The sequence below is a fragment of the Physeter macrocephalus genome, chromosome 21 (assembly GCF_002837175.3).
Source record: "Physeter macrocephalus isolate SW-GA chromosome 21, ASM283717v5, whole genome shotgun sequence".
Classification (NCBI taxonomy): Eukaryota; Metazoa; Chordata; class Mammalia; order Artiodactyla; family Physeteridae; genus Physeter; species Physeter macrocephalus.
Window position 1 is genome coordinate 82,399,803 of NC_041234.1, and position 12,879 is coordinate 82,412,681.

General features: G+C 37.6%; 1 protein-coding gene across 4 annotated transcripts in view; it reads right to left on the reverse strand.

Annotated features, from left to right (window-relative positions):
- NUP62CL (nucleoporin 62 C-terminal like) overlaps positions 1-12,879 on the reverse strand; it is a 79,463-nt gene that overhangs the window by 28,803 nt on the left and 37,781 nt on the right. For 3 of the 4 annotated variants that reach the window (XM_024128197.3, XM_024128195.3, XM_024128196.3), the window contains 4 exons: positions 10,781-10,885; positions 8,798-8,896; positions 8,661-8,708; positions 4,414-4,573 (listed from right to left, as the gene is read on the reverse strand). In XM_024128197.3, coding sequence (XP_023983965.1) covers positions 4,414-4,573; positions 8,661-8,708; positions 8,798-8,896; positions 10,781-10,838 — 365 coding nt within the window. In that variant the 5' untranslated portion in view covers positions 10,839-10,885. The remainder of the gene's footprint in view (positions 1-4,413; positions 4,574-8,660; positions 8,709-8,797; positions 8,897-10,780; positions 10,886-12,879) is intronic. The other variant, XM_024128198.3, reaches the window with a different exon arrangement.

The following is a 12,879-nucleotide window of genomic DNA, read 5'->3' on the forward strand; positions in this document are numbered from 1 at the left end:
GAACATACCCTTGAAGATTGGCTAAATAGGAACTGAAAACAGAAGAAGGCATGGAATTTCATAAAGGAAAGAAGAACAGCTAAATGGATGGAAAAGGGTAAATATAATAGGCTACTCTACCCCTCGTGAGTTTTGTAAATCATATTTGATGGTTGGAGCAAAAAGTATAACACCATGGAATGTGGTGTTCAAAGTACATAGAGGAAATACCTGAGACAATTGTACTGAAAAGGTAAGAAGCATAAAGGGAACTAAATGGAAGTAAGGTTTCTACACTTTACCCAAAGTGGTAAAACGTCATTATGGCTAGATGGTTGTAAGTTACATATGTATATTGCAACACCTAGAGCTATCAGTAAGAAAACTATACAAAGCAATATACTCAGAAACACTATAAACAGAACAAGCTGGAAACCTAAAAAATGTCTGAATAACCCACAGGAAGTTTTAAAAAAAGAGAAACAAAAAACAGAGGTAACAAACAACAACAACAAAATAATAAAATGGCAGACTTAAGCCCTAACACATCAATAATTACCTTAAATGTAGATGTGCTAAATATACCAACTAACAGAGAGAGACTGGCAGAATGGATAAAAATTATGATCCATCAATATGCTGTCTATAAGAAACTCACTTCAAATACAAGAACACATGTTGAAAGTAAAAGGATGGAAAAAGATATACATGCAAGATTAATTGTTAAAAATAAATGGCTATATTAATATCAGATAAAGTTGATTTGAGAGCAAAGAAAATTACCAGAGTCAAAGAGGAACATTACACAGTAATAAAGGAATTAAAGCACCAGGAAAGCTAATGATCCTGAATATGTACCAACCAAACAGCAGGACCCCAAAATACATGAAGCAAAACTGACAGGGCTAAAGAGAAAAATAGTCATATCCACAATTACAGTTGGGAAATTCAAAAAGCCACTTTCCACAACTGAAAAGAAGCACTAGAGCAGCAAGGATACAGATCTGAAAATACAGTGAAGCAACAGAATCTAATTGACATATATAGAACACTCTACCCAAGAGCAGAAAACAATTTTTAGGTGCTCATGGAACACTGACCAAGAAAGACCATATCCCTGCTCGTAAAACAAATCTGAACAAATATATCAGAACTGAAATCATACAGAGCATGCTGTCCAACCATAATGGACTCAAATTAGAAATCAATATAAAAATAAAACAAGAAAATTTCCAAACACTTGGATATTAATACACTTCTAAATAATCTATGAGTCAAAGAGGAATTCACACAGGAAATTTTTTAATTACATAGAACTGGATGAAAATGAAAATACAACATTATAGAAGATGTAGTACAAAGCTAACACAGTGCTAAGAAGGATATTTATAGCACTAAATGCTTTACATTACAAAAGGGGAAATGTCTCAAATCAATAATCTAAGTTCATACCTCAAGAAAAAAGAGCAAAATAAAACCAGTGCAATCAGAAGGCAAAAATTCCTAAAGAGTAGATGTCAATGAAATTGCAAATGAAAATAATAGAGAATAATCAGTGAAATAAAAGCTACTCCTTTGGGAAAAGATGAATAAAATTGATAAAAGAAAGCTACAAATCACCAATATCAGAAATGAAACAGGGGACTATGCCTATAGCTATTAAAAGGACAAAAAGGAAATATGAACAACTTTACACTCATAAATTCCACAATTTAGAAGAAACAGACCAATTCCTGGAAAACCACACACTACTAAAGCTCATGGAAGATGAAACATAACCTGAATAGTCCTAGAACCACTAAAGAAATTGATTTATAATTTAAAAGCTCCTTAAAAAGGGGTTTTGCTGGAGAATTCTGCCAAACTTTTAGTGAATTAACACAAATTTTACAAAATTTCTTCTATAAAATAGAAAAGAAGGGAATACTTCCCAGATCATCTTATAAGGCTAGTAACATTCAGATATCAAAACCAAAGACAGAATTTTAAAAAGAAAGAAAACAAAACTACGGACCAATATCTCTCATGAACTTGGATACAAAAGCCCACAAACAAAATACTAGTAAACTGAATCCAAAAATGTATTAAAAAATTATACATCATGACCAAGTGGGATTTATTCCACATATGCAAGGATGGTTCAACATTTGAAAATCATTGACTATATTTCACCGTATCATGAAGCTAAAGAACAAAAATCTTAAAAGATCCTATCAATTGAGGCAGAAAAAGCATGTGACACAAATACGTCCAAGTGATTTTTGACAAAGGTGAAAGAGCCATTCAATGGAAGAAAATAGCCTTTCAACAAATGATGCTGAAAAAACTGGACATCCATAGACCTCCCCCCCAAAAAATAGAATCTCAATCTAAAACACACACATTATACAAAAATTAACTCAGAATAGATCACAACCTTAAATATAAAATGTAAAACTATAAAACTTTTAGAAAAAATTAGGAGAAAATCTTTGGGACCTAGGGTTAGGCAAAGAGTTCTTAAACTTGACACTAAAAGCACAATTCATTAAAGGAAAAATTGATAAATCAGACCTCATCAATTAAAAGTTTTGTTTGGTGAAATACTCTTTAAAAGATGAAAAGACAAATTACAGAGTTAGAAAAAATGTTCGTAAACCACATATCTGACAAAGGGCAGGTATCTAGAAGACATAAAACTCTCAAAACTCAGTCAAAAAACAAATTCAAGTAGAAAATGGACAAAAGATATGAAAAGACACTTCACAAATGAAAACATGCAGATGGCAGATTAACACATGAAAAGATGTTCAACATCATTAGTCATCAGGGGAATGCAAATCAAAACCACAGTGAGATATCACTTCATATCTATTAGAAGGGCTAAAGTAAAAAACAGTGACAACACCAAATCCTGGCAACAATGTGGACAAGGTGGATCTCTCATATATTGCTGCTGGGCAGGTAAAATTGTACAGCCACTCTGGAAAAGATTTACGGCAGTTTCCTAAAAATATAAACTTGCAACTACCATATCACCCAGCAACTGTGCACTGGGCATTTACCCCAGAGAAATGAGACTTAGGTTCACCAAAAACCTGTACATAAATGTTCATAGCAGCTTTGTTCATAATAGTCCCCAACTGGAAACAACCTAGATGTCCATCAATGGGTGAATGGTTAAACAAATGATGGCACATCTATAATACCATGGAATACTACTCAGAAATAAAAAAGAACAAACTATTGATGCACATGACAACTTTATCTCAAGGAATTATGCTTAGTGGGAAAAATAGTCCCCAAAGGTCACACGCTGTATGATTCCATTTGTATGACATTTCTTTAAATGTCAAGGTTATAGAAATGGAGAACAGAGCAATTGTTGCCCAGGTTCAGGGAAAGGAGAAGAGGGTAGCGAGTGTGGATATAAAAGGGCAACAGGAGGGATCCTTTTTGTGATGGAACTGTTCTATATCTTGACTATATCAATGTCAGTATCCTGAATGTGATATTGTACTATAGTATCGCAAAATATTATTATTGGGGAAAACTAGGTTAAGTACACACAGAATTTTTTGTATTATTTCTTAGAAGTAAATGTGAATCTACAGTTAACTCAAAATAAAAAGTTTAATTAGACACAGATGTAGAGAACGGACTTGAGGACACAGTGGGGGAAGGGTAAGCTGGGACAAAGTGAGAGAGTGGCATGGACGTATATACACTACCAAATGTAAAATAAATAGCTAGTGGGAAGCAGCTGCATAGCACAGGGAGATCACCTCGGTGCTTTGTGACCACCTAGAGGGGTGGGATAGGGAGGGGGTCGGAGCGAGGCTCAAGAGGGAGGGGATATGGGGATATATGTATATATATAGCTGATTCACTTTGTTGTACAGCAGAAACTAACACAACACTGCAAAGCAATTATACTCCAATAAAGTTGTAAAAAAAAAACCCCAGATACTTAGGGATGAACATGGCATAAATTGTAAGAATACAGGCTCTAGAGCTTGACTACCTGAATTTTAATCCTGGCTCAACCATTACCAAGTGTGTGACCAGAGGTGGATTATAAAATCTTTATGTGCTCCAGTTTACTCATCTATAAATGAGAACAAAAATAGTACCTACCTCATAAGGTTATTGTGAGGATTAAATGGTATGATGTTGTAAAGCACTGTCATATTTCTAAACATATAGTAATCACACAATAAATGTTATCTATTATTAGCAATAGTAATAATTGTATTATAATGGTATTCAGAAGACAATGGTATCCTTTTTGTTGTTCAACTTCCTAAGCAACAGAAATCCTTTCCCTAACTGCTCCTTGACTCTGAGTCATTTACCTAACTTTCAAACACTATTCTAAAGATGTACAAGCAAACTATGCCTTCTATATGACAAAGAAAATGAGACTCACACGAATTTTCAAATAAATAGGCTTACTTAATGGTCAAAGTAAAAGGTATAGAAGTCATGCTGAATGGAACAGTGTTATTCATGCCAGTTGATGTCAGTGGTTTTAGATTCATGGTAAAGCTACTGGTGGTGCTGGTGCTGGTGCTGGTGGTGGTGACCGTGGTAGTGGTGATGGTTGACGTTGTAGCTGGAAAATAAAGTGTATAATGTTAGTAATAAGTAAGAAATTTTTAAATTCAGTCCTTGATCATTCAGGATGAAAAACTATAGAAGTATTTTTTTAATGTGAATTTGAACTCCAAGTTGTTTGATTTTAACTCAATGTTGCTATAATATATGGCAGGCCAGGTATCTGGATTAAGCTTCCTGCTAACAACTTAAAATCCTGGATAAATGTATAGAAAAATACAATTTATAACCTAACCAGATCTATAACCATTAAAGAAATTGAATCAATCCTCAAAACTCTTCCCATAAAGAAAACTCCAGACCCAGATGACCTCACCAGCGAGTTCTGCTAAACTTTCAAGGAAAGAATAATTGCAATCTTACACAAAATCTCTGTACATCTATAACTTTGCATACTTATGTGAATATATCTGTGTAATTAATTTCTAGAAATGAAATTGCTAGATCAAAGTGTCAGCATGCTCTAAATTGTAATATTACTTTCCAATGCCCCTACCAAAAAGACTTTGCCAATTTACATTCTTATCAATAGGGGAGACTGCCTGATTCTCTACACCATAGTCCATAGTAGGCATACATCTTAGCCAGTATTATAGTTAAAAGCCTCTCAAAGTTTTATCTACAGCCCAGACCTCTCTTCTATGTGTCTTTTCTATTACACCCTTACTAAAATGTCCTGTCTTCTGTACATGAAATTCTCAGTACACATCATGGCCGAGCTCAGATTCTTCCTTCCCCATGTTTATTGTCCACTTCTCTTCTACTCATGGTTATCTCTTGGTTTTCTGAACTTCTATAGCACTTTTGGTTCTTCCTTACACAGTGAGCACTTAACAAACAATGCACAGAAAATTGTGGCTGGTGGGGACTGGAGGTGTTTTCTTCTTTTTGGTTCTCTGTATTTTCAAATGTTCTTGTAATTAATAAATGCTGCTTCTGTAACAAGAAATTTGTTATAAAAATATATTATAACATGTATACAATTATTTGTTTGTTTTACATTAGCCTTGTTTTCCCAATTAGCAATACTTTCAGTTTAATTGCCACCCGAGGTAAATACATATATCATGGTGCCTGCCAACATGCACTGCCTATTCTTAGGGAAACTGGCCTACTCTGCTCCTGCTGAGGGATCAGGCTCAGACACCCATTCTCTATTTCAGTAACTCTGTCCTTTGATCCTAGTTCACAGTTGACAAGTGTGGGCATCTGAAGTATAGGAAGCCATCCCATATGCTACTGGCAGCCTATGAGAGGGTCTGGCACAAAAAGCTCTAGCCAAACAGGGATAAGGTAGGTCAGAGTCTCATTTTCAAAAATTTAGAACTGCAGAAAGAATAAGACGGTAGGTAAAAATATGGAAATATTTCCAGAAGTATGGAAAGAATCAGACTCTAAGCAGAAATTTGGAAATATTTCCAGACATGTAGAAAGAATCAGACAACAGGCAAAGGTAGCTGAAAGGACTGACAGAGGAAAAACATAAAGTAGAATTAAAGAGTCATGAGCAAGTCAAAATTAAGAATATAAAGCAGAAAAAGAGGTAAAGAAACCAAAAGGAAGTTAAAAAAAGAAAAAAACAGACAAAAGGAGAATAGCTGAATTATGTTTATGCAATATTAGATCCAGGAGGTCCCTAAAGCTGACTTCAGAACAACTTCTAAATTCCACTTTCCTTGAAGTTCATTGCCACGATAATACCTGTATTAGATTTCCACAAGATTTCATTTCCCTTTTGGCCACAAGGATCCTTACAATAATTCCCCCATTCTTTTGGTGAGCTTTTGTGAAAGTGGAATGAGCACCACAAGAGAAGACCATGCCCAGTCACAAAGGATCCCTGGGGTCACTATCACTCAGGACACTGGAGAGGTTACAGATTGGATCCCACGTTCCATTCTTTACAGCCATGTGGTCATCACACTCTTCATCTGAGAATAAAAAGTCTTATCTGAAAAGAATTCCTTCCCCAGAAATGCTAAAAATTAATGACACTATCAAGACCCCCCCTTTATTGATTAATTCATTCTAACATTGTGTAACTACTATATTCAAGGCAAAAAAAAAAAACAGAAAAACAATTAAGAAAAAACAAGTCCTTCTTGTAAAGGAGCTTATCTTCACCCAAAGAAGATTTTTTTTTAAGTCAGCATTTCCTGACATGGACAGATGTCCAAAGGTAATGTATACTTAAGAGAAAACAGAAAATTCTATGATTATGTCTGTGTGTATCCCATTTTTGTAAAACAAATAAATTTAATGTATATTTGTATGCATTTGGAAAAAAGCCTGTTAAGACAAGCACCAAACTGTTTTCTCTAGAGGGTGTGATATATGTATATATGCATGTGTGTATGGTTTTTATAAATTTTAAAAAAGCAACTACCATCACTACCATTAAAGAAAGAGGTTAACAGACAAATGAACAGCTCTCCAAAGATGCTGTGTGATACCTTCAGGAAATTAATACCTGTCAGTCTAAACACAAAGGAATCTTGAGTCTTAAAAAAATGGTATGATTATTTTAAACTGTTTATATAGTATTTATCTTTGTTCCTTATTTTCATGGTATTTTTAAAAGTTATAAATTAGCTCTGGCATAGTAGACAATATTTAAATAACAATAATATTTCAATTAATACCAAAAGAAGCAATAGTTTTGAGAATGAAGGTTCTATCACAGTCTGATTTTGCAAGTTACAACTTTGGTTTAAACTAAATACAGTCAACTCTATGTTATCTGTGTACTAAAAAGGAAGCACTGTTCTACAAATAATAGAAAATAATTGCATACCAAATTTGGATTTACATTTAAATAAATCTCATTCTGATGATCTTAAAATCATTACATAAAATAGTGAGACCATCCTTTAAAAGATCCTACTATCCAATTTTCCTATCCTGTCTCTGATCAACAACTATGTATCTTACTTCATGCTAGGAATGGACATCATTACTTTCATAGACTAATGCAAAAGATGAGATTTATAACAAGCAAGCTTCTCTTAAAACTTGCTGATTATACCTAGGGCAGAGAATAATCTCAAATGGCTATAAATTTACAGATACAGATAACTGAAAGCTGCCCTACAGGGCTAATTTGTGAGATGAAGAATCTGAGCAAGTAAATATACTTGGGGAGAAGGAAAGGTGAGTAGGGGAAAAAAACAACTCTGGGTTGGGGGTATTGAGTTGAGACATATCTGATGGGGAGGTGGGTAAGTACATAAGGCAGTGGTGGATCAAATGGGCTAGTAGCAAAGGTACCAGTTTGCAGGAAGAAATATTAAGACTCAGATAGGTAGGGGGTGAGTTACGGCAGAGTCACCAAAAAGCCTGCAAATTCATATTTCAGTGACTCCACCCATGACTGAAAGAATCAATTTTTTGTTCAGCATTTTATAAGGGAAACTATGTGCTATATTTTTGCAAATATGGTTACTTATAAAATTCTCAAGCCATGCCCTTCATAATGCTCATAGGTTGGCCAGTTAGCCGAGTGCACAGTAGAAATTCAGTTAAGTGTTGGTCATGCAAAAGATGGTTTACATCTCTGTTTCGGAGTAATTATTTTAAACTTAACAGGGACTGACCTTTAGTTTATGACAGGTTTGAAGAAAGATTCATTTCAGCCCTAAGTAAACTTTTAAAAGTCAGAACAAACAAGACTTCCCTAAAGTGGAGTCTGACTTAAATGGTAGGTTTAAGTAGTAACTGACCTCTAACCACCCAGCTCACAACAGCTAAAAGGCAATGGATAACCAAGTTTTCTTTAATTTACAACCTAACTAGTGCCTAACCGGCAGAAACAAATTTAGGATAGGTCCACAGAAACTCCTGTCATCAGCTTAAGGAGAGGATCAACTTTAATACAGGTCAAACCTTAAATTAACTTTTAGAGAATAAAACTCTAGGAATCTCAATGTACTGGGTCACTTTAAACAGTATGATCAATAATAAGAATTTTTAAGTTTCAGAGTTGACAAGAGTTTGATAGCAGCTTTGATTATGGTCATCTCAAAGAAGTAATCTCATTGATATCACTGTCTCATTTTACTCTTTGGCAATTGTCAATACTGATATACCTTTTGGATATGCTGGTGAGATGATCAAAACCTTCTTAGTCCTAGAAGCTAAAGAATACAACCTACTTACTGCTTTTGTTATGCAGTACATTTCCAGTGAGCATTCAAACACATCCCAGTAGTTCTAAAAATCTTACTAGATGCGACAGCAGCTGATCCTCCTGCTCCAGGGAATTTTAATCCAAATCCCCAAGCTGTACCATCAAGCATTCCAGCCAAAGTTGTAGGGGCACCAACTGCAGAGAACAACATAATATTACCTATTGCCCTTTTAATCAAAAACAGTGAATGGAGAATTTATATAGGGTCTTCTTCATCTGAGTCCTTTAGTAACTTTGGCTAAGCCTCAAAAAACTACAGTCAATCCATTTATATGAAAAGTCCGGAAAAGGCATAGATAGAGACAGAAAACAGATTAGTAGTTGTCTCGGGCTGAGAGATCTTACTGGGATGATAGAAATGGTCTAAAACTGGACTATGGTGAGAGTTACACAATTCGGTAAATTGATTAAAAATCACTGAACTATACACTTAAGTTAATTTTATGACATGTAGATTATACCTCATTAAAGTTCATTTTAAAAACACCGTGGTCAAGATTTCTTTTCATTTTGTAGGCAAGGAGATCAAAGACAGGAAAGAAAAAAAAAAGCCTGTCAAAGTCAGAAGTCAGACTTACCTGGTGGCACAGTGGTTAAGAATCCGCCTGCCAAGGCAGGGGACACGGGTTCGAGCCCTGGTCCGGGAAGATCCCACATGCCGCGGGAGCAACTAAGCCCAAGCGCCACAACTACGAAGCTTGCACTCTAGAGCCCGCGAGCCACAACTACTGAGCCCACACGCTGCAACTACTGAAGCCTGCGTGCCTAGAGCCCGTGCTCCCCAACAAAAGAAGCCACCGCAGTGAGAAGCCCGTGCACTGCAACAGAGTAGCCCCCGCTCGCCGCAACTAGAGAAAGCCTGCACGCAGCAACAAAGACCCAGTGCAGCCCAAAAGAAATAAATAAATAAATTTTTTTACAAAGGTCAGAAGTCAAGTCTTTGATTGAAAATGGAATTCATTCAATAATTTTAACTCCCAACCTTAGACGTGGTCATATTCACAAAATCTATTATACTTGAGAAGGATATTGCTTACATATATCAAAAGGTTTCCAGAATCTCAGTCATGTCTCAGGATTGGAACTGTATCTACTTGGAAGAAAATACAATTCAAGTGGCAACCTGCAATTTCAACTAATGTTCCACCTACGCCAACTGCACAAGACAATGGGGATGGCGACCACCATTTTTCATGCTCAACTAGGCATCAGAAATTCCTGGCAAGTTTTATTCCCAGAAATGGTGACAGGCTCACTATAACAGGGCTTTGGGAGGACCATATTACTGCTAGGATTACAATAACAAACTCTAATGGTGAACATCATGGCACTGTGAAGATGCCGCAAAAGCACAAGCAGCTTATATGGACCTGTAAGAAAGAATTGCCTAAGATATATACAGAAGTCAATATTCTCACCATTTGTTATTACTCTACTAATGGAAGAGGTGTAGCAAAGAAGTTGGGGTTACAAGATAATTAACGCCCCACTTCTCAGCTCAAAGCATCCAGATGTTCATCTTTAAGGGGAGAGAACTGGAGACATCACACAGTGTCATTAAAGCTCAAAACTACAGCTGGTCCTTTTGTCATGTAACACTTCTGATAAGTGAAATATAAGTACTGCAAACCTGGTCTACACAGAAGAATGAAATACAGCAAGGCTCCAACATTTATTTCCCATTTTATCTTATTCACATGGATAATAAGACTTCTTCCCTTCAGACATACTTGACAAAACTTCCACTCTTCCCATTCGCTTCAAAACATTACACTGTTAATGAATTATACGCTTAAAATCATAACTTGAAGCTGTAATAATCATGTTAATATAAAATTCATAGCGAAAGCCATGACAATCAGGTTCTTAAGCAAAGCTACTATTGATATCAACAGTTACAAACGGGATCAAGCATAATGATAATTTATGAGACGTCGGAGATCCATAGCTTATACTGGCAAATTGAGTTAAGTGGCCTGATGTGAAATAATAGTATTTTCTTTGCAACCAGTAACTTACATGAGAGCCCAGTAGCAGCAGTGGAGGTAGAAGCATTTGAAAATGAGGTAAACAGCATGGTGCTTGAACTAATAGTAGCAGCAACAGTAGATGCTGGAACCAACCCTAAATTAAAGTAACAAGCAGAAAAATATGTCAATAAAATAATTTTTAATAAGTAAAACACCATTATAACAAACTTAACTTACATGGAGAAATAACAACAAAGCAAGGAAAATCAAGTACCCTGATATTTAATAAATCTGACATAGTAAAATCCCAATTTAAAAAATAGTTCATCAGTACTGCTTAGTATAGCCAGCCTTCTAGCACCATCATAAGAAAGAAACTCTACTAAAAAAGTAAGCAACCTAACAGGGGGGGTCCACTTCCAAAATTGTGACATAAGAAGTCCTAGGGACCCATTCCCCAATGAAGCAACCATAACTGGTAAAATATATTTTTTTAATTGAAATCTCTGGAAATTGTCCTGAAGGTACAGCAAATAAAGAAACATTTATGGGGGGCTAGAGAAGATGGCGTTAGAGTAAGACACGAAGATCACCTTCCTCCCCACAGATACATCAGAAATACATCTACACGTGGAACTGCTCCTATAGAACATGCACTGAACGCTGGCAGAAGACCTCAGACCTTCCAAAAGGCAAGAAACTCCCCATGTACCTGGGTAGGGCAAAAGAAAAAAGAATAAACAGAGACAAAAGAAAAGGGACAGGACCTGCACCAGTGGGAGTGAGCTGTGAAGGAAGAAAGGTTCCCACACGCTAGAAGCCCCTTCACGGGTGGAGACTGTGGGTGGCAGAGGGGGAAAGCTTCAGAGCCACAGAAGAGAGTGCAGTAACAGGGTGCGGAGGGCAAAGCGGAGAGATTCCCGCAAAGGATCGGTGCCGACCAGCACTCACCAGCCCGAGAGGCTTGTCTGCTCACTCGCCGGGTAGGGCGGGGGCTGAGGCTTGGGCTTCGGAGGTCGGATCCCAGGGAGAGGACTGGGGCTGGCTGCCTGAACACAGCCGGAAGGGGCTAGTGCGCCACGGCTAGCCGGGAGGGAGTCCGGGAAAAAGTCTGGACCTGCCGAAGAGGCAAGAGACCTTTTCTTCCTTCTTTGCTTCCTGGGGCGTGAGGAGAGGAGATTAAGAGCGCCGCTTAAAGGAGCTCCAGAGACGGGCACGGAGCCGCCAAAGAGACAAGAGACTTTTTCTTGGCTCTTTGTTTACTGGTGCGAAACGAGAGGGGATTAAGCGCACCCATAAAGGAGCTCCAGAAACGGGCACAAGCTGAAGCTATCAGCGCGGACCCCAGAGACAGGCATGAGACGCTAAGTCTGCTGCTGCTGCCACCAAGAAGCCTGTGTGCGAGCACAGGTCACTCACTTTCCACATCGGCCCTCCTGGGAGCCTGTGCAGCCCGCCACTGCCAGGGTCCCGGGATCCAGGGACAACTTCCCCAGGAGAACGCACTGCGTGCCTCAGGCTAGTGCAACGTCACGCCGGCCTCTGCCGCCGCAGGTTTGCCCCGCATCCATACCCCTCCCTCCCCCCGGCCTGAGCCAGAGCCCCCGAATCAGCTGCTCCTTTAACCCTGTCCTGTCTAAGTGAAGAGCAGACGCGCTCGGGCGACCTACACGCAGAGGTGGAGCAAAGTCCAAAGGTGAACCCCAGGAGCTGTGCAAACAAAAAGGAGAGGGGGAGGTCTCTCCCAGCAGCCTCAGAAGCAGCAGATTAAATCTCCACAATCAACGTGAAGTGCCCTGCATCTGTGGAATACCTGAATAGACAGCGAATCATCCCAAGTTGAGGAGGTGGACTTTGGAAGCAAGATATATTACTATTTTCCCCTTTTTCTCTTTTTGTGAGTGTGTATGTGTGTGCTGCTGTGAGAGATTTTGTCTGTATAGCTCTGCTTTCACCATTTGTCCTAGGATTCTGACCGACCCATTGTTTTTTTTACTTTAAAAATTTTTCTTCTTAATAATTATTTTTAATTTTAATAACTTTATTTTCCCCTACTTTATTTTATCTTCTTTCTTTCTTTCTTTCTTTCTTTCTTTCTTTCTTTCTTTCTTTCTTTCTTTCTTTCTTTCTTTCTTTCTTTCCTCCATC